General features: G+C 47.9%; 1 protein-coding gene across 1 annotated transcript in view; it reads right to left on the bottom strand.

Annotated features, from left to right (window-relative positions):
* Nucleotides 1–7,103: 7,103 nt before the first annotated feature.
* Nucleotides 7,104–21,173, bottom strand: part of LOC144138833 (SH3 domain-binding protein 1-like) — a 118,750-nt gene continuing 104,680 nt past the window's right edge. Inside the window, exons 11-16 of the mRNA XM_077671321.1 lie at nucleotides 20,718–20,799; nucleotides 19,952–20,032; nucleotides 19,391–19,522; nucleotides 18,674–18,753; nucleotides 17,126–17,228; nucleotides 7,104–11,511 (exon numbers count right to left, since the gene is read on the bottom strand). Of these exons, the coding sequence (XP_077527447.1) occupies nucleotides 10,233–11,511; nucleotides 17,126–17,228; nucleotides 18,674–18,753; nucleotides 19,391–19,522; nucleotides 19,952–20,032; nucleotides 20,718–20,799 (1,757 nt within the window). The 3' untranslated portion in view covers nucleotides 7,104–10,232. The remainder of the gene's footprint in view (nucleotides 11,512–17,125; nucleotides 17,229–18,673; nucleotides 18,754–19,390; nucleotides 19,523–19,951; nucleotides 20,033–20,717; nucleotides 20,800–21,173) is intronic.

The following is a 21,173-nucleotide window of genomic DNA, read 5'->3' as shown; positions in this document are numbered from 1 at the left end:
ACCCGTTTCCCTCGGAGTCGAATGGTACACCGATGCAGTTCAAGTGTACGTCGGCGCAGGAATGGCCCAGAACCTCCGACGCACCTGCCTGGTGTGCCCCACTCATACAGAAGCGCAGACCTGCTCATCACTCACAGAGGAAAATCTTGCTTCAACCACGGCAGAACTTGTGGCCATCCGGAATGTGTCGTCCCTGTTAGAGCCTCGCCTCTCTACTCAGGCAGTTCGGGAACTCCGACGCGGGAACTGCAACGTGAACTCATTCTTGTGCCCCGTGCGAGTTCTGTGGAATCAACGTTCGACACCTGCTCACACCGACGCTGACGCCGCGTGCCGTCACCACCAGCGGGTGTCTAGGCCGCTACCACTGTCGTGGGCGTCAGCAGAGGGTGTAAAAGGAGCACTTGGCCCACCCGAGCAGTACCACCACTTGCTTCCACCCCCCTCCCCACCCTTCCTAAACCCGGCTGCCCGACTCGTGCTTGTTTTTTTTCCACTAGCGTTCGAGATCAGAAACTTTCCAAAATGTTCACTGCGGCCCAAAGGTCAAAAAAAAAAAAAGTAAAAGAGGAGAAGGGCGGGGTGTTATGGTTGGTCTTTCTTCAGCGAGAACGCAAGTAGACGCCACCAACAAAAATGTAAGCCAGCCACCACTGGTAGCCTTTACCATGGAAATTATGCCCCTGCATTTTTCCCTAAAAAGCTATAAGTTATCACCACCCGCCGCGGTGGCTCAGTGGCTAAGGCGTTGCGCTGCTGACTCAGTGCTGAGCACGAGGTCGCGGGCTCGATTCCCGGCCGCGGCGGCCGCTTTTCTGATGGAGGCGAAAACCAAAAACGCCCGTGTGTACGAGATTTCGGCGCACGTTAAAGATCCCCAGGTGGTCAAAATTAATCCGGAGCCCTCCACTACGGCGCGCCTCATCGCCTGCGTTGCGTCGGCGCGTTAAACCCTACAATCAAATCAATCAATATAAGTTATCACCTCGCACATCTGATTAGCTATGCGTGGGTTATTTGCTAACCGCAGGTGCTGAGACACTCAAGAGCCGTGTCAACTGCGTTCGAAAGGCTGGCATGTGTGCGCTTGGCTGCTGCGAAACAGCTGCTGTTTGGAGTCGGAACGTACATTTACTTTTTTTCCACATGTAGCTTTGCTAAGCCTGAAAGGTCATCACTGCAGGGAACGAGGTTCCGGCGAATCCCCGCAGGCTGCCGCCATGTTTAGTACAAAACGCCAGAGGGAGCATCACCAAAATAAGTGCAGGGTGCTGAGATACACCCTCTCTCTTTTTCAACTCGGGCAAGGTGCCTCTGGGTATGTCCTCGAAAGGATGACCGCTGCGTTCACAAACTCTTTTGTAGCCGCTTGCCACTTTTCGCTACACCACTTTTTATCCCTAAATGTACTGGCGAGTTCGCTAGAAGTCGTACTTGTGGCTTCCGTTCGAAAAGGTGAGGAATTAATGCCCTCCCCCCCTTCCTTCCCCAACATACCCTTTCTCTCTCTGTGTGTGTCTGCTGCTAGGTGGCAGCGACCAGTGCAGTCGGCGGCACGAGCGTGCAGGTGGAGTTTTAGCACATGGATAGCGTACACTAACGCTACGGCGGCGGGTGCCGGGACCCGACTGGACAAGTGCGCATTCGTTCCGCGTGGATAGGTGCCTAAGCCTCGCGGAGTCCGTGCGTTCGCAACATCCGCCTGCCCATACATTGTGTGGACTCCCGCCCACTCTGCATTGACGGGCAACAAATTTTGCTCATCGACAGGCTCGAGACCTCACTCACCGAGCCGCTGAGACCACGGCTGTTTCCGCACCTCTCTTCACCTACCAAGAAGTCACCCAATACTACCGAACCACGAGACAGACCTTCCCCAGTCCTCACACATCTTTGACCAAAAGCCACAAAAGATCACACTCAGATAAATTCAAGGAGGCACTTTTCCCCACCCCATCAGTATGAATTCACTCTTTCCTACACAGTACTCTGATCAGTGTAAATTCTGCCAGGAACCAGGAACTCTGACACACATATTATTCGATTATTCGACTGCACAAAAAACTTGGACTTTCCGCCCCTGAACCCGTCCCCTTCCCCAGATCAGTGGGAGATACTGCTGTCCAGCTGTCGACTGGACCAGCTCCTGCTTGTGGCCAGGGCTACGGCAGCCTGGGCAGCACATGGGCGCCTGGACTGAGGAACCACTCTCGCATTATTGCGTAATAAAGTTCTCTCTCTCTCTCTCTCTCTCTCGTGAGGATCGACTTCCTCGCCGTCCCCCCGCGCGCATGCGCAGTTGAGTCCCGGTAACCCGCCACCGTAGCGTTGCCGTACGCTAGCCGCTATGCTACTAAAACTCCCTAATACCTCGTTCTGCATGTAAACGGAACGGAAAAGAGCAGAGTCCGGCTAGAGCATTCGCGGCCTCCGCGCGCCATAGTGAGTTCGCTTCTCTGAGCATTTTGTGGCTACTTTTGGGCAAGCGCAGTTCCCCTGTAAAGCTAGAATCAACATGAGAAGCTTCTTTACAAGAAAAGCCGATGTTGCGGCCTCTTCGATAAAGAAAAGAGTCGCGATTGTTGACCAGACTTTCAGTCTGGTCAACAATCGCGAAGCAGAAGAAATTTCTGCCACCACTGCTACACCCGAGCAACCTCCGCCTCCAAGCTAAGCTTCATGATCCACTCAATAATCTGGCGCCTGTCTTTGTCGTACAAAACATAAACGTCAGTAAAGCTATTGCCGTACAAAGCGTCTTCGATCAGTACCTCTTTTCAGGGCAGAAAGCAAATCGAAACTGCATGGTTCAAAAGCGACTTCTTTTTTCTCGTCGCCCATATTCTTTAGGGACAAACAGACTTGTACTTCGTGGTACCGGCTTTAACACTGACTATTCAGTTGTCGTAGCCACCTAGGGGTCACGCTTAGAGATAATAAAACAGCTGCGTGGATAAGAGAACAGACTGGTGTGGAGAATTCCAGCTCAATTAACCGAAGAAGACGGGCATGGGAGGGCCATGTCACCGCATAAGGGACAGCAGGTGGAGCTTCCGTTTAGCGGAGTGGCTACCAATATACCGTAAACGCAATAGGGGTCGGCCAAAGCCGCGATGGGGGGATTGGTGGGAAAAAGTGGAACCAGCTAGCACTTGATAGACGTCTCTAAAAAGCGCTAAAAAAACGGGGACACAAGCGCTTACTCGAAACTACCGGTTTATTGAAAAAAAAAACACAAAATTTATACATGAAGAGAGAGAGAGAGAGAGAGAGAGAGAGAGAGAGAGAGAGAGAGAGAGAGAGAGAGAGAGAGAGAGAGAGAGAGAGAGAGAGAGAGAGAGAACTTTATTCTTTAAACAGCCCTAGTCCGGGCCGTCGTGCCACAGTCTCTTCATTAGGAGACGGCTGATCCGTAGAACTCCCAGAGGTCCGCACCAACATGAAGGCAGTGGGCCGCCAAAAGTTATTCCGTCGATTTGACATCTACGCCAGGACCCGGGTTCAACCAGTCCTCCCAGAAAGCGATGCGGGAACGCAGGTGTGGTGGTAGGTCTGGCGGATGGCACTCCCAGTACTGATGTGTAGGAAGGGCAGTTGGGGATGCTATGCATGTAGTGGATACGGGATGGTGTGACAAGAGAAGAGAGAGAGAGAGAAATATTTCTTTTATTTACATAGTGGATTAGGGCGCGGTGGGCGCAACCCTGAAGGTCGCGACGACTTTAGCCGCTCGAGTCACGAGCTCCTTCTGGAGCTGCGGGTCCGAGCGGCCCAACGCCTTCATCCACTGGTCCTCTTAATTAATGTTAGGGAATGGGTCCTCTGCACAAGCCCACATTTGGTGCTGGACCGTGGCCCTTTCACCGCAGCGGGTGCAGAGGGGGGATGGGTACAGGGAGAAGTGGATGTGATGCAGGACGGCTCTGCAGGAGGTTTGTGCTTTCCGGACCACAGATGCGGCTTCACAGGAGAGGGCGAGGTGGGGGACCTAGAAACACTGCCTGCTTGCGCGTAGCGCGCAGAGATGCTGACGGCGTTCCTGATGTTCTGAAATCTTTTGAGTGCCACGGTCACCACGGTGGTACACATGGTGCCACAACATGGAGGGTCCCGGGGAGAGTACTCGGGTAAGATCGTGTGCTCGAGCATTGCCGTCCAAGTGGGCGTGGCCGGGGACCCGTACCAGCGTTATCTTGTGGGGAGGATGGGCGCGAAGGGCGCAGTTGAGGGTGTCAGAGGTATGAGGGTGTGTGGTGTATCGGAAAATATTTCGTAGCGCCTCCTGCGAGTCACTAAAGACGAAAATTAGGGTGGCAGGGGGCTCGACTTTCACAGCGTATTCGATGGCGGCGGCTATGGAGAATTCTTCGAGGGTTGTACACGTTGAGGCGTTTTTGAAGTGGACAACGGTGTCTGCGGATCGGGTAGGGCTATGGAGGGCGATAGCATGCATCTCTAGAAGTGGAGTGAAAACTGGCGTCCGTGAAGTAGATTGCCGCACCATTCTGTTTAAGCAAATTAACGCGCCTGTTTAATGCTTTTGCTCGTTGTTGCCTGCGGACCAGGTTGTGAGCAGGGTGCATGTGGCGAGGAATACGCTCAATTACTAGGTTTGGGAAGAAAGACCAGGGAGGAGGTTCGAGAGGGATTGGGGGAAGACTGTCTGTTGGGTAGTTGAGGGTGAGAATCGTCCGACCTGAAGCCGAGAGCATTAAGCGCTCGAGCTGGGCCTGGAGGTGAGATGCCATCCGTTCCTCGAGGTTATTATGAATGCCTAGGGCTAAGACGCCTTGTGTGGCAGCATAATGAGGTATCCCCAGTGCTAAACGGTACAGGGCGCGGAGGGCTCCTTCAAGACGGTTTGTCTGGGCAACTGAGAGGCGGAGGTAGGGCACAGTGTACAGGACACGAGATGTCGCGAAAGAGTCCACAATGCGGAGAAGGTGAGGCTCTTTGAGGTCTTGTGTGCGGTTAGTAACGCGCTTGAGGAGATGAGAGACCTGAGTTATCTGGAAGTGGAGTATTTGTAGTTGAGGAACAGCAGGTCCATTGCGTGTGAGGGTGAGGCCCGAAATGTTTAGTGAATCCACTTGTGGTATGGAGGCTGCGCCAATCGGCAGCTGTATTAAAGAGCGATCCTGGTCAGGGCCTCGTCGGTTAGACACAGAGGTCGGCGAACTCACTCATGAGTCCACTCACTCAGACTCATCAAACTCACGCGTGAGTTTGAGTGAGCACGAGGCTAGTGTGGCATGGTGAGTTTGAGCTTGAGTGAGTTTGAGCCGAGTGCACGCCCGACTGAGTTTGAGTCCGATTGAGTTTGAGTACGCCTGAGACCTAGTGAATTCTGAGTCCATTTTGAGTTCTGAGTACATTTTGAGTTTGAGTGCATTTTGAGCTTGAGTACATTTTGAGTTCTGAGTGCATTTTGAGTTCTGAATACATTTTGAGTTTGAGTCCATTTTGAGTTCCGAGTACATTTTGAGTTTCGAGTACATTTTGAGTTCCGAGTACATTTTGAGTTTATGTACATATTGTGTTTTGAGTACAGTTTGAGTTCTGAGTACATTTTGAGTTTTGAGTACGAGTGAGTTCTGAGTTTTGCGCTCAATGTGAGTTTGAGTGAGCGCAGATGTGCTGCTCTGACTGCTCAGCAGTGAGTCCGAGTTTGAGAGAGTGGTGATTCGAAAAAAAGAAATTGTGACTGAGTTTGAGTGAGCCGCGCCAACTTTGCCGAGGTATGGTTAGACACCACTAAAAGGCCAGATTTAGATGCTGATATGTTTAGCCCGATGGAAGATGCATGGTCGATAATGGTGTCGCAGTCCAATTGTAAGGTTTCCTCGATATGTGCCAGACTACTGGAGTTCACCCAAAGGGTAATGTCATCCGCGTAGATGGAATGGAAATCATAGATTAGACAAACATGGTGCCGATTAGCGCGCGCTCCTTCCCGTGAAGAGTGATAGACTATTTGCTTACACACTTGTTAGTATGTCCCTTGATAAAGTAGGCCTCGACCACCTTTTGTTTGATGAGACTGTTGTGCTGTACAGGCATAATGATCAGATTGTCAAGGAACTGGTCTAGACGTATACTTTATCAAGGGACATAACAACGAAATTGTTAGCAGATCATCTATCGCTCTTCACGGGAAGGAGCACGCGCTAATCGGCACCATGTTTGTCTGATCTGTGATATCTGTTCTTGTATAAATTTTGTTTTCTCAATAAACCGGTATTTGCGAGTAAGCGCTTGTGTGCGTCGCTCCTCCCAGTTTTTTGTGCGCTTTCAAGTTTTCAATTGTACCAACTAGCCCAACTTGCGGTATTGCGTCTCTCGAAATTTTTGGGAGAAGCCTTCATCTTGCAGTGGACACAACCAATTCAGCTTCTGCTGCTGCTGTTGATGACGATTCAGCTGTCCATTAACCAATGTGTATGCTTCCGAAATATTTATTTAGTGTGCTTGTTCAAACGCTTTACTTGGTAAACCATATTCTGAGCGTCAGCTCAGAATGTCCCATTCACAGGAGTTAGTGACATGAAAATTTAGATGCTTGGCCAATACTGTGTCTGCTAAGATGGTGGGGACAATGATTATACTTAGGTTTTGTTAAGGCCGACGCCGCAGCCGAGGACTTCTAATCAGCACTCGACGATGGGCAATGTACGACTTTTGTACTTGACCGCGCATATGTATAAGTTTGGAGGGATGCACGCCATTTGCAATCTGTTTCAAATCACTCCGCGTTTTGCTCTAGGTGTTGTACGGGCCGTACTCGAGAGTCAAAAGAAAAACGCGGATGTGGGTATACTCTGCAATGAAGGCACTAGACCTCGCGTGTTTTTTTTTTTCAATGCACAAACATCTGTATACGCTGATTTAATGCAGACTTTCGCTGCATACAAGAATGCTAAAAGGCCCCAGGGGGTTTACATTTTTACACGAGACCACTCCCATTGCACCTGGAAAAATGTCTTCCCAGAAATGTATCTTATCTGTGTAGAGTAGCAATGCCAACTTGCACATTCGTTCAACAATTCCCACTTCAACTCGCGAAGTCTTTTTCTTTAATGAACTCAAGGACACCACAGACGATATCAACTTCCAAACAGTTTAATAGCAACAGCCTCTGCGTCACTTTTTGTCACACGTGCACACACACAAAAAAAGGTCGCATGCACTCAGTACAGTCTGTGCAGCATGTAACAAACAAAGAGTGTGCGCAAAGTTTGCTTATACATAGTTGCAACGTACCATGGAATCACTCGGCTCCAAGATTACTGAGCCTTGAAGCGAAGAAAAAAAAAAGGAGGTGGGTGGGTGCTTATTTGATGGATTAGATTATCTGCTCCCGCCGAGCACATCAATCGGCTTGCGGGAAGTCGTTTTGCGACCCCGTGGTTTGATGACTAGCATTTCAATGTACAGGAAAGTGAAAAGAAAAAGAAAAAAAAGGAGCGACAGAACGCAAAAGTTGTTTGTTCTCTTCAATGGCGCCTTTGCCGACGAGAGGTCAAATATGAAGGAAAGTAGCCAAAGATGGGCTACCAAATTGGCTATATTTGGGTATTAGTAGCCAAAGATGGTTATCAGGGGAGAGTATCACGATAACCGAAAATCCCAGAGGCATGTATATGGGGAGGAAAAAAATGAAAATCGTGCAAATCTATTATTTCATTGAGCTAAGCGCGCGAGTTACAAGACTAAATCTCGCATATCCAGAAGGTTGATTCGTGAAAATCTGCAGGACCGAGCACTTTAGGAACAAAGTCTTCAAATACAGTAACTCCACGATTGGTGATTGGGTAGAGTTATGCATGAAAAGCGTACACATTTTGTCAGATACAAAAGGTACAAGCTGGTTTTCGGGTAAACCAAAACAGAAATGACATCTCCCCTTTACAGATGACTAGTGTCATCATGCTTTCGCATATTACGCATCGTTCAACCCCGCAGATACAAAATCAAAAATGAAAGGATCCATCACAAAACACCCCACTGTCAACTGACCACACTGACCCGATGCCACTACAGTGGACAATGATTGCACGCATTACGCAATGTCCATACAGCGAGAAACCAAAACATTTGTGGGTGCCCGGCAAAAGAAAACGCCCGACTCTGGCTGACGCGGCAATCTCGCCACGCTTGCTAACCTACGTCAGCTATACAAGGAACAGAAAAGAGATATACAAGTGGCATTTGCCGTTACTCCAAGGCAAGGTTTGTTCAAGATCAAGCCGCAAAACGGTGTAGTCGATGCAATGCCAATGTCAGTTCAAACAGTACAAAACAGCCAATTTCGTTCATATTTATGTTAAATTGCAAGTTTCACACAGCAACGAAAGACCTAAAGAGTCTGAGAAGCTAGAGTAGCCTGTGACCATGAAAAAAATTTAACGAAGGAAACAGTTTGATGCACAGCTTTGGACGCAAATCATTTTTAAATCACACATATTCCTTGGAAGTTCCCCCACAACAACGGTAGACAGCAACTATCTCGAAACTGTGGAAACGAAAAAATTGATCAGGCTAAACGCCATCAAAACAATCACGGCGTAACAGCACAGTAACCGCACCACGATATAACGATTAGGTAGCTTAACGAAGAGGCATATTATAATTATTATGATACTATCCAAAGAGTTTTCAGCTATGCAAAGTTCAATCTTGCACAACTTAGTTGCAGTACAGCGATCATCAGATTGCCAGACTCCCTTTTGGAACCGTACTTCATCTAAATTTGCCACGAACACGTCTAGCCACACAAAGAATTTCTAATGGACCGACAGAGAACAGTTGCGCATATACTTTGCATAAATTCTCTAAAGGTGAATTACTCGCATGTCAAAATAGACAAATTATGTCCAAAGTTTATCAAAAAAAAGAAAAACAATGCCGGCTTTATTATGTACTTCATGAATGACACGGAATAGAAAATGTCCTTAATTCACTTTGGCCCAGCTGATATGATCTCGACAATCATTCCAACCAACTAGAACGACGAAAGCCAATTTCGAAATGAAGGTTCACCTACTGCGACTTTGTTTAACTAAAAACTCCTCAAGTCTATCTTAACAATCAAGAACAGCTGACTGCAATATTCGGTTATACATACAAGGTTGCGTACATTCTGCACGGTAATTGCAGACAAACCTGACAGCTAAACTGGCCAGAACACACACACTGTTCTAAGACGTCCCTAACGTAATTATGTACAGCACCACACTGTCACGCGGATATTGCTTTGTCCGGAAAATTCTAAAAAAAAAATTTGTACGCACAAAAACAGGCTGAGCGCTAGAAGTCATTACAACGCTACGACACAAACCTACTACTTTGAGGCGACAGGATTATGCCTTCAGAAGATTTCTTTTATCATTTTGAAGAAAAAAAGTGCAACACCAGATTTTGCACAAATGGGACCAAAACTTTAAACAAAAAGAGCCGTTCAATGATTTAGTTCGACCCGTTGCTCAGATGATGGGTTAGCGCGAAAACTAAGCACCCCAGCATTCAACAGTATCTCTCCGTTTGGTCTTAACAGGCAGAATTATGACGAGTAACGTTGCCAAATTAGCAATCGATAAAGCTCTTACACTGGAAACAGCTTTTCTTAACAACAGAGACGCCATTTTCATGTATGCTCGTGGTTCTTTTTTCGAATGATACTTTCGGCCAGCTTCCCGTTTGCTGTCCGGTAAATAAACCGCAACCGTGTTATTTCTCCAGCGTTGCAGCATCCGCGATTGCACTTGAAAAGATGTAGTGGCAGTTGATTCCCTTAAGTGGCCCTTTAGTGTTCAACACACATGCCTTCTCAAGCTCTCGTTAGCATGTTCAATATGCCGTAAAAAAAAGGGCACTCATTATTATATTCGTTTAATTAACACAGGCACACCAATAGCCCACGCATTGCTGTAGCCACAAAGCAGTGCCAAAAAGGAAATTTCAGCGCCTGACCAATGCACACTGCTACAACAAGCTCCAAGCCAGCAGGAAACTTCCACAGCAGGTAAATCTCATTCACAGGATTCGAAACAAACATCCGTCGTCCGAGCACTTCACACAATCTGAATCGGACTAACAAAGAGAAGACCAAGAACAAAGGGTGGCCGTAACAGTGTCCTGAATGCCGGCCAATGCCTCGTCACAAGCGCGTGCGCAGCTCACGTGGAGAGAAACGGAGTAGCAAAAAAAAGTCTTCAAGACTGGACTACACTTGGTCAGAGGCGCGTGGCTTCCGGAAGCACCGGCACTGGACTCGGAGCACCGCACTCCAACTTTCCCTTGGTCGGCGAGGCCGGGTCAGACTTTGGCCGCTCGGAAGACGTGATGAGGTCCGGCGGAGGCCCCGTCGTGTGGATCGCGTCTAGGAGGACGGGAGACTGCCTCGACGGCTTCGGCTCCGATGGGTCGGCCGACGGACTCGACCTCGGGGGTCGCTCGGGCACCGGCTGTTGTTCGGCCGCCGTGAGGAAGTTCCAGCGGGAGTCGTCCATCGGCCGGACTGTGGCTGGAGCATCGGCCGTCGTCGTCGGCTGGAATGGGTGCGGCCGTTCCGGAGTCATTCCATTGGTCCTGGATGGGGAACGACGAAGAACAACTGTTCCATTGGCAAGCTGCTCGCTGCCGATTGGAATGCTCGCCGAACAAGACTTCCACATGACGCTCGGTCCGTTGTTGGAGCTGCCGCTGCCGCCACCGCTGGGAGAAACCAGAATGGAGCTGCCATCCTCAGAGTCTGACTCGTCCGCGAACGACAGCATCTCCTGATGCTCCAGCGACAGGGGTCGTTCTCCAGAATCGCGTCTCCCGGCACCATCCTTTCTCTTGGAACCTTCGCTGCTGCTACTGCTGCTGCTGTCGTTTCTATTTGTGGAACTCCTCCCGGCAAACACTGAACCGTCCGCGGACCTTGCGAGGGCGTTTTCTGCGACGTGGTTCTTTGCCTCTCCCCTCCCGTTCGAATAGCAAACCTGCTGCTGTCGACCGTTCCCCTCGTTGGCCACTTCACCTCTGCCGTCACCCGAATGTCGCTGTGCATCTGGTGCCGTGGAGGCTTCGGGAGCGTGGTGGCTGTTCCTGCCCGCGCTCTCGAGGCTTCCAGACTTGGGCCGCTCCGGCGGAGGCACGGAAGGTCGCTCGCACGGCTGCGGCCGCCCGCCGACGGCGCCCTGGTGCCTTCCGGGCCGGCGCTCAAGCGATTGGGTCGAGTAGGACATGCCCGCGGCCGCGGCTCCCTCCACCACACCTTCTAGGGAGCGGCGTTGTAAAGTCGGCTTCTCGGCAACTTGCGGCTTGACCATAGGTCGCGGCCGGCCGAGTGTCCCACCTCCCACGGCGGGCGGAGCGCCGGGGCGGTGGTCAAACGGCAGTGACCCAGCTCCGATGGCGATGGATGTGCGATCCCTTGGCTGCGGCGGCAGTGGGGCCGCGGGCGCTGCCTTTTTGCCCGGCCGATGAGGAATGCGCGGGCTCTGGCTTGTTAGACTCTGTCCAGGCCTATGGAGAGAGAAAAACAAAATGCACCCCGTGTGGGTGAAACGCAGTTTTGTTGAAAAACGTGAAGCGTACTCCGTGTTTGATTGAAGAACACTAGGACCGTAAGAAATCCAGATTTGTGCTAGTAAATTCTTGAATTTATAAACACCTACGTCCGAGTGTGAACTGAGTCACCGATGTTCTATTAAGCACTGTGTGCATGGTATCTGGTACAGCTCAAGAGAGCTCTAAAAGGCGAGCTGAGACCGTGAAAAGGGGAGAATGACAGCGGAATGGCGTTGTATTGTTTGGTTTCTGGAATTTTTCACAAGCACTTCACCAAAGCCTGTGAAATTGTGAAAACCTGGCCACCCCTGTACAGCTAAACCATCAAGAAACAAAGAGCTCTATGGTAATGATGGTCAGAACTTCTAAGGTCGGAACAGGGACTTGCAATTTTTTTTTTGTTTCGGTCACGAAACTTGGGTGCAAGTTAGAATCAGGGAAGTACTGCAAAGTGTTTCCAGCTCAATTCTACTCCTCCCTCTGAAAAGTGCAATGTCCATGTAGGTATGCTGCAGCCACAGTGGTTGAAACCAGCACAAATCATTCCCGTACTCAGGGAAGGACATATCACTGTGCTGTGGCAGCCAAAGGAAAGGATGGGCAGGACAAAGAAGGATAGGTAAATAGTAGGGGTGTGCGAATATTCGAAACTTCGAATATTCGATTTGAATTTTTTGGTATTCGATTCGATTCGAACGACACTTTTATTGTTCGAAATATTCGAACCACCCAAAACTAAAAAAAAAAAAAAACAATTCAGAGCGTGTCTGTATCGGTGTTTATTTACAGTGGACTCTCAATTATACGATTCTGGGGGTGCGAATTTCGGGATGATACGAATTTCCGAAAAGTCCCGGCGAAATTGCATCGTTTGCAATGGGAAAAATTTCGGCTGTTACGAATGGATCTGCGCGGCCCGGTGGAAGATACGAACGAGCCGGCGAGGCACCCGACTGCCGAACGAGCAAGTGACGGCTCTCGCTCCCCTGTTTGTCACTCTTTCTACAGAAACGGCCGGGCTGTTGTTTTCTGCTCGCGAAAACGCTCTGCGTACGCCCAACGCGCTGACACCGCCGCGAAACCACCCCCACACTGCGCGCGGCGCGGCCGGCGGCGTCAACATGGCGTCGGCTCCAGCTGCGAAGTGGCGCGGGCGCTCGTGCGACCGCTTCTAACCGCTCTTTAAAATGCGGCTCAAGGGAGACACGAAGTTGCTTGTGCGGTAAAGGAGCTGATAATGCATGCGAAAACGGTACTATAAAACATAATCCGCGCCGCTAGTGAAAGCGCCCATAAAATATTTGCGGGGGTGCTAAGCCTAACCATCTCCGGCGGAGCCAAGCCGGCTGTCTCGATCTCATCGCAAGTAGTCAGGCTCCTCCATTCTGCCGCGCGCGTCGTGCGTCATTTTCTGACCGAGGTAGGCGCTACCGCGGGCGCGAAATCGTCGATGTGGGCGTGAAAATACAGCGCTCGCAGAGCCGAGGCAAGCGAATCGCGTGCAAAAACGCACCATGCGGTTCACGCTTGGCTGTTGCGGCGTGTAGCGAGCTTGGGCACAGCGAGAGATAAGATGAGCGCGAAGCTTTACGTGCTCCAGCAAGGACTGCTTTGCGACACGGGGGTTAAAAAAAGCAGAAAAAATCACGAATTTCTTCACGCGAAAGTAGGAAAAGAAATAAACGAAAACTTTTTTCAGCGCTAAATTTTTTGGTCTGTGTTGGGTCATACGAATTTCGGATGATACGAATATTTTTCGCAGTCCCGCGAGATTAGTATCATCAAGATTTTACTGTATCAGCGCGCGGCAATGTTAACGGGCTCGGGCATGCCAGCTACTAGTGTCTCAAGTGAGCGGCTGTTTTCGGTATCTGGTAAAGTGGTGACGAGCAGGAGGTTGTCACTGCTCCCCGAACATGTCGAGCAGTTAACCTTTCTCCATGTTAACATTTAAGTGAGTGCAGACCTTAACCTGCTGAGTGCAATAGTATTGTGTATTTCCTAATTTTACTTTGTGTGATTTGTTGTGCAATAAAGTAGTAGTTTTTGTGTCTCTAGATGGTGAAAACAATTTTACAAAAAAACAAGAAGTATTCGTATTCGAAAAATATTCGAAAAATATTCGATTCGATTCGAACTTTGTTTTTATTATTCGAATTCGCTTCGAAATTAAAAAAAATTGATATTCGCACACCCCTAGTAAATAGTTAAAGGGGCCACGAAGACAAAATTCCAGAGATTGCCTCGTTAGAACAACACTGACACCACCTTTAACACAAGCTTCACTCAAATAAGCTGTATAATGAGGAATGAAGAGAATGGCCATGTGACCCACTGACTGATTTCCCACACATGAACCTATGACGTATTATGGGCAGCTGAGGCCGGCAAAAGCAAACACAGGTTGGGCAGCCGGCAAAACGAGCTATTTTCACTTAACTCTTTCGCTACCGCAGAAAATTGACCAATTTTGGGGGGTCCAAGAAAACATTTTTTTTCTGCCAAAAAATTATTTAGGCACTAATTGCAGGAGCACAAAATGCAGATTATTTAACAGCCTTTCCAATAACACCAGTTTTTTAAAGGTTTTCATATATCATAGTTGTGAAAAAAAATATCAAAATCAAAAGTTTTGTCAAGTTGTCGAAAAAAATGATAAAAAAGGAGTTGTGTATATCAAACCACCGGTAGTAGAAAAAAATTAGAATATACATTTTGCAGGGAAACATTTCAAAAACACACCCTAAAAAAAATGTCGACTTGCGCGGAACAGTTTTTCAGATATAAAAAAAAAATGTTAGCACGCACGGTGCTCGTGTCATGCGGTGAAGCCCAACCTCTAATTCAAACTGTGCAATTTTGGGTGGTTCCTTGGAATAAATCTGGCGGTTTGACGTTATCAGAGGCACCAATTTGCCCCCACATAACGTAAAAACATCTTGTCAATGGCTGACTTTGCATTTACAGCCAGCACAATATTTGGGACAAGCACGCGATGCAGAAAAAAACATGCATGAAGTTGAAAACGGAACGCCGTGGCTGATGTTTGTTGTCGTTCACGGTCAGTTATCTCTCAAAACATAAAGCTGAGCTTTATTATCATCTTCTTACTCGCAATTGTAGCCTTGCTCGCAAAAATGAGGTACGATGAGCTAGAATCGTCCCCTGCGATCTTTGGCCGAGTAGCACTCGCGCGCTAAAAAAGATCAGCACAACGAGCCTCCTCTATTGCAGCGCCACCTAACATTTTTCAAATGAAACAGTACAAAAACTTATCAGAGACTCCGTCCGAATAGACAGTTCAACTAAGCAGCAACATTAGACACCCGGATATACCCTCGCATGAAAACGAAACTGGAAGGCGAACAGCTGGCAGTGTAAGGCCGGTTTGAAGCGCTGTCCTCGGCGGAACAGATATCTGGCGACTGGGTGTGACCTTTTGACTTGCATCTGAAGTTCTTATCGCATAAATCGGGTTAGGGTGGGGGGAAATGAGGAGCGGCGTGCTTTGTTCGAGGATCAGTCGCGGACGCTTCAGGCGCCATGGCAGTTAGCCTTGAAGTTGGGTAACTGCGTAGTTGCGCTAAATATGAATTTCGCGATGCAGAAACGAAACCGGAACTGTTGTAAACTGTTTGGGAATGGTCCTGGGGTAAGTAGAACTACCAGAGTACATAGGACAACTTGCGCAAAGGCAATAAAACTGCCTAAAATCATAAAGTAGCTTTGCAACCAGGCACTGCTTGACATTTTCAGCCGATTTCTGGGATTATTACTGTCAGAGCGTGAACCTGACGATTGAAAATCGTTTGCTAGTTCCCCATTCACGCCCTGATAGCAAAAAACAAGAGCTGGTGCAGAGTAATTACGAGTTCCACGCATTCTTCGTTGGTAGCCTTGAGGCGTGATGACCACGCCCCTTTTCCACAACCAGGTGATTCAAAAGCGTGTCAAAAATCACGTTTCCGTTGCAAAAATGAAAACAAAACTGATTTTGAAAGGCCATTTTCTGATCTAACTCCGAACAGCTTTACTTGTTCGAGAAACGCCTGGAACGCTATGAAAAGGCGCTCCCAAAAGTATCGATCAAATTGATCGATTTTGATAGGCGCGGTAGCGAAAGAGTTAAATGTAATGCACATTCTTTTTGCAGCAGCAAGAATGGTGGGGAGGGGTAAACAATGGAAGTTACAAACGAACACGTAAACATTGCAGCAGTTAGTGCAGAACTTTGCTGGTTGGCACTGCCTAACACAGCCGTTGGGTGCATTGGGTTTGTCTGACACGACGCTGGCCATCTGACATAAGTGCAACGCCCACTTGCGTGAACCTGTTTGTTGAGTCATAGCTGACGTTTCACAAAACGATTACTATCAACCGTGACAAAAATACGGCAGGTATACAATTCTAATCAGAAGTAGAGTGAGAACAACAGTCCTTGAGCGGTATCACGGCGCCATCTAGTAATGCGGATGTCAAACAAGGTAACGAAAGGGGCGTCTATGAGGTGGCAGCAGCTCCGGCCAACATACAAACATTTGTTTTAGGCACCTGCCCAAAATAAGTCATTGCTGATGTCACCAAACATACGACATAGTGGGAGACTTGAAATTATGGCTTAAATTTCTTTAATTTTTCAGTAAATAAAGCATCATTGGCAGCTGGACAAGTGCTGAGGGCACTATAAAACACAAAGTCTTTTGAATAAAACAAACTTGTACATTTGTCTTCATGGACCCGTTAAGGCATGAGATGATAGACAGTTATAATGAGAGAACAATACAGGATATAATACAATTAAAGGAACCACAAAGACAAAATGCAAACTGGTTTAGTTTGAAATAAGTAGTCTTTGAAAACCCACTGAGGTCTATTCCAGCCACAAAACGTTTCTAACTGAATAAACGAAATAGATATTGAACAAATTTCAAATCTCGTGCAACATGATGTCAGCATGATGCGATAGAAGGATAGAACGATAGATAGAAGTTGTCAGTGTGTTAAGTGCATGCTACGCATTCAAGTGATACAATCAAACAGAACTAGAGGCCCCGCTACAGTCACCCAGTCATGCTTCTTGGCGGTGGCTTTGGTTGCTGGCCGCCAATCGCCCAAACAAGATTGTGCGACGTCACAGAGACCCGGTGAAAAAGTCACTGGTGCGTCGACACTGCTTCAGTTGTTTCTTTGAACATCTAGATTACTCGTTCGAAATTTATGGCAGAAGTGCTGCCTTTGTTATTTCGAGAAAGCAGCCTTTTTAAAAGTTAACTAACTGTCATTCTGTCTTATGGCCCTTTTATAGACAGATATAAAGGAAATGAGCTGGGATAATTTCGTGAAAGAGAGGAGTGAGGCAAGACCTAATGGCCTGCTCAAAAAAGACAGACAGACAGATGAGGCAGGATTAGGTAAGCGAGGTAAAAAAAGATAGCTAACACCTGACAGACAGATGAAGCCCACAAAGATTGACAAGGCAGCCCAGAAGGGTAAGTCGAGACAGGTTAGACAGGACGGGAGAGAGGGGGAGTAAGCAAGCGAGAGAGCAAGGAATACGCTCTCACCCTACCCTGCGAGGTGACCTTCGACTTCACCATTGGTGGTTGGTGCAGCCTGGTGAGTTGCATCCGGCATCGCTGTCGACCGCGTTGGAGAGGGGGAGAAGTCTTCTTCTGGAAGAAAAAAAGGGTGGCAATGCAATAGCGTGTCGGGCAAGAGGAACGGCACTGTTTAAAGCCTGCTGCAATGCAGTACCACACATCATATCACTCCTTGAGAGCAACTGGCTTCCTCAGGTAATGCACTGCTCAGAAGCCAAGGCACACAGAAAATAAAAAAAATATAAGCAGTTCCACTCATCGTGGAAGCTGTCAACTGCAGAGCAGTGATTTAACACAGAGGCTGTGGCGCCCTCTCTCGACTAGTTTCAGTATCAGCCTGGCACTGATACCAAAAGTAGTCAAGGGAGGGTGCTGCAACCCCTGAAAACACCTATAAAGAGAAGTGCTCCGGACTTAATAACTACCCTGCAACAGTGCAGTGAACTCTGCCAGCTGTGTGACTTGAGAACAGCCTCTTGGGCTGTGGGCTGTCTGCTACCTAGTTGAGAGGCCAAAATGTATGCCAGAATGGTGGCACTGCTTTCAAGGCTATGCCGGCCACTTTGAGTGACGAAAAGTGCCTGCCAGTGCTCTCGTCTGAAGTTCAGATACGGCCACAACTGGAACATGCTGTTTTAAAGAGATTTATAGGTGAATGCACCCAATGTGTAGTACAGCAGTTCCAATAGTGCAGCTTTCTCAAATATGAGGTGCAGTAAAGTTACAGGGTTCTTTTTTTTTTTTTGAGATTAAAGTCGGTATGTTGCGCCAACAATGCGATTTTCAGCGTTACCTTTTTAATAAGAAGACATGACAGTGGTTATTACAAGGCACCCCTTGGTACAGGAAGGTTATCAGCACTCTGTAAAAATGCTGCCTTTTTTATGCTTCTACTCTATATGGGGGAGTTCCTTGCTCAAGTTTTGCAATATGCTTGCAATTGCCCAAAAGCCAAATTGTCTGACAAACGCACCAGTCACAGTGGCGATTACTCTAAATCGTTACATGTTACATGTCACACAAAAACTTTTAGCCGCATTACCTGCTTTCAATGCTACAGCAACGAAGACAACACATGTGCCTATGTTATTGAAGCAGCTTTGCTTTGCATGTGCAGCTGATGATGCAACTGGTGAAGTCAGCAATAACACAACAAAAGAGCAAAACAGTAGGCGCATAATTCCGAGCGACTTGACTGTCCAGTTATTCATGGAGGACAACACACACAACATACACCTGTCGTGTGCCATTAATTCGTTAAGACCATTAACTCAATGGAGGGATGAATTAAGGTCATGCAATGGCAACGAATAGGCTAGAACATGTGGATAGAATATGAATAAAACATTCATATTCAATAAACATTCACATTCACATCACAAGGCAGGATGATGATCAACATACACTGATCCATAGGAGTCTGGTGCTTACAGCTAGAGAAGTAAAAAAAATAGGGGGGGTGGGGGGGGGGGGAAGGGGGGATCGAACGGACACAGTGCCATGCCAAAGTGACCCACCTCCAGGGAAAAACCAATCAGCATAGTTGACCAGGGTATCCACGATGGAGCTGTGCATGTTGGCTATGCCCATGTTCACTCTGTCACCGGGGGAAGAAAAAAAGGGCAAAGAAACAATATGTGTGAGTGCAAAAAAATGGAACAGCACTATACAGCTCCAAGCACAGCGCAGCACGATGTTCTCCGTTAAACGTTGCTAAATCATTAGAAGCTGCACATCATCTGATATAGCCCAGATTTTTGTTGCAGTGTGCAGCTAGCTCAACCTGAACGAATCTCTAAATAACATGCCTTTGTCTTTACAGCAGCGTGAAAACACAGAGGGTAAGTACTGTAAATAGCAAATGGGTACGTCCTTTGAGGGGAAGAAGCATGAAACGTGAAGCAATTAAATCTGCGCAGAACATTGTCTGTTCACTAGAAAGCCAGCTTTTCTCTTCCTACTTCAGTTCGCAAAAAAAGAAGCGTAGATAAAACACAAAACACTCCTCCCTCCCTGCACCCGTCCTCGCATAATCAAAACAATGCCGCCCTAATCAGCATCACCTCACTCCACCTGTTCACAAAACAGCTGGCTTTCTCTTTCTTGCCCCTCAGTTCATAAAAGCACAAAGGCGTAGGTAACACACAGAACACTGCTCTCCTCACACGTGAAACGCTGCCCCCCACCATCACCCACGTGAGTCTCACAGTCACCACCACCGGTGCCTGCCTCACCCCATGTGCTGTGACTGGTTCTCCTCCTTGGGCCAGACCAGGTTGGGGGCTATGACGATGGCGATGTTCTGCGAGCTCATCTTGTTCTGCTCCCGGTGGCCCACCAGCCGCGACAGGAACTTCACCACGTACCTGCAGCAGCGTTTAAAAAAACAAGGGCCCTGCTGCAGAGAAGGAAGGCACCGAAACAAACGTGTCCCAGCCTACTGGAAGGTCCAGTACAGCTTCAGTTCCTCTCAGGTACTACAATGTCATTACGATCCCCCGGTGTGGTTGTATGTGAGACACATTGCGCTCGTGCACATTCATCAACTGCCCACTTGCCCGACCCTGTCAGCTCGAGTTCTTTTCACACGACAAACACCAAGAGGGGTTCTGAACAACCGAGACAAGAGGCACACCATTAGGCATGCCAGAATAGAGTTCGCACTATAAAAGAAAAATCCCCGAAGGGGAAACTGCAAACAGTTTGTGTGTTTCACCACCTCCTCTCAAGGCTTCAGTGGAGACTATGTTTCAGGAGTCACGCAAAGCACTCAGGACAAAGGAGAGCGTCCTCACCTGAGGTTGTCGTGGTTGGCCTGGGGAAGGCTGTTGACCACCTGCCACAAAGCCTGCAGCCTAGCACTGGAGTCGGAAACACTGCGGAACAGAAGGGAATCCCTCGTCAGCACGTTCAGAGCCAGTGAAATTAATAGACTGATACGTTCGTTCATAAGATGCCTCAATGAAACAGCTTGGGTGCCACACCAGGTAGCAAAGCTGTAAGTTACACATCAAATTTGTAGTCCAAAACACCCTAAAAAAAAAAAACACAACTTGTCCACGTTAAAAAATACGCAGATTTATTTGCTGTGGTCAATAAGTTTCTTTTATGGCGCATTTCATTGTATATTGGAGCTATGCTAGCACCGCCTGGATCTGCATCAAGGGCTGGTTGGTAATCGAAAGCACCGAATAAATTTTGGAAACCAATTAATTAAAAGAAAGGATGCAGAAATATTATAAACTAAGAATGAATACGGCTTTACAAAAACTTGTTGAATGCTCCAGCCGGCCAATCAAAACAGCAAACGAAGCAATAGAAACTTTTCACACACTATCCTCGCACAAAAAAAAAGGCAAAAACAAAGAAAAATAACTGCGTTCATCATTATTATTACAAAATAGCACATTATGGCAGCCTTCAAGTCATTTGCTACCAACAAAATAATACGACTTGGCATCTGCCATCCGCACAAATGCTGGACGGCACCTTGCACCGACAGGCACCGAAAGTGGGCAAGCATAAGACGTTTATCCTCTGGCATTACCGAGTTGTACGCACCTTGCAGCCTTCATCCATTCTTCGTACAGGGAAAAGGTCATCAGGGGTTCAGGAAGCTCTCGGAGGTAGAGTTTTAGCACACCTGAAGAGAAGAAAACAGTCGCGTTGGGAGCACAACTCGACACAACGGCATTCAGCACCACTCTTCAGAAAATCCCCTGAACTCAGTCAATGTTGTAACAGCCTCCTTCATTAATGTGAACCTCTTTCAAAGGATGAAACCCCTCCAGGCCACCAAATTCCTTCAACCGTTCAGCAAACTACTAGTTCATTCCACTCTTTGCATCGCATAGTTTAGCTAGTTTTAAAAATTTCCCACGCAAGTCATCTAGCTACTCGTTAGGTTCCAGAGGTTAGGTTCTACACTATCCTTAGCTACCATGCACTGCCTGGGAGGGTGCAGAACGAGAGTCTAGAATCTCTCAAGAAAACAACAAAGAAGAAACAGCACAGAAA

The sequence above is a fragment of the Haemaphysalis longicornis genome, unplaced genomic scaffold, assembly GCF_048455015.1.
Source record: "Haemaphysalis longicornis isolate Haplotype H1 unplaced genomic scaffold, Haemaphysalis longicornis Haplotype H1 scaffold_5, whole genome shotgun sequence".
Lineage (NCBI taxonomy): Eukaryota > Metazoa > Arthropoda > Arachnida > Ixodida > Ixodidae > Haemaphysalis > Haemaphysalis longicornis.
Note: the sequence above shows the minus strand (reverse complement) of the source record. Positions and strands in the feature narration are given on the sequence as shown.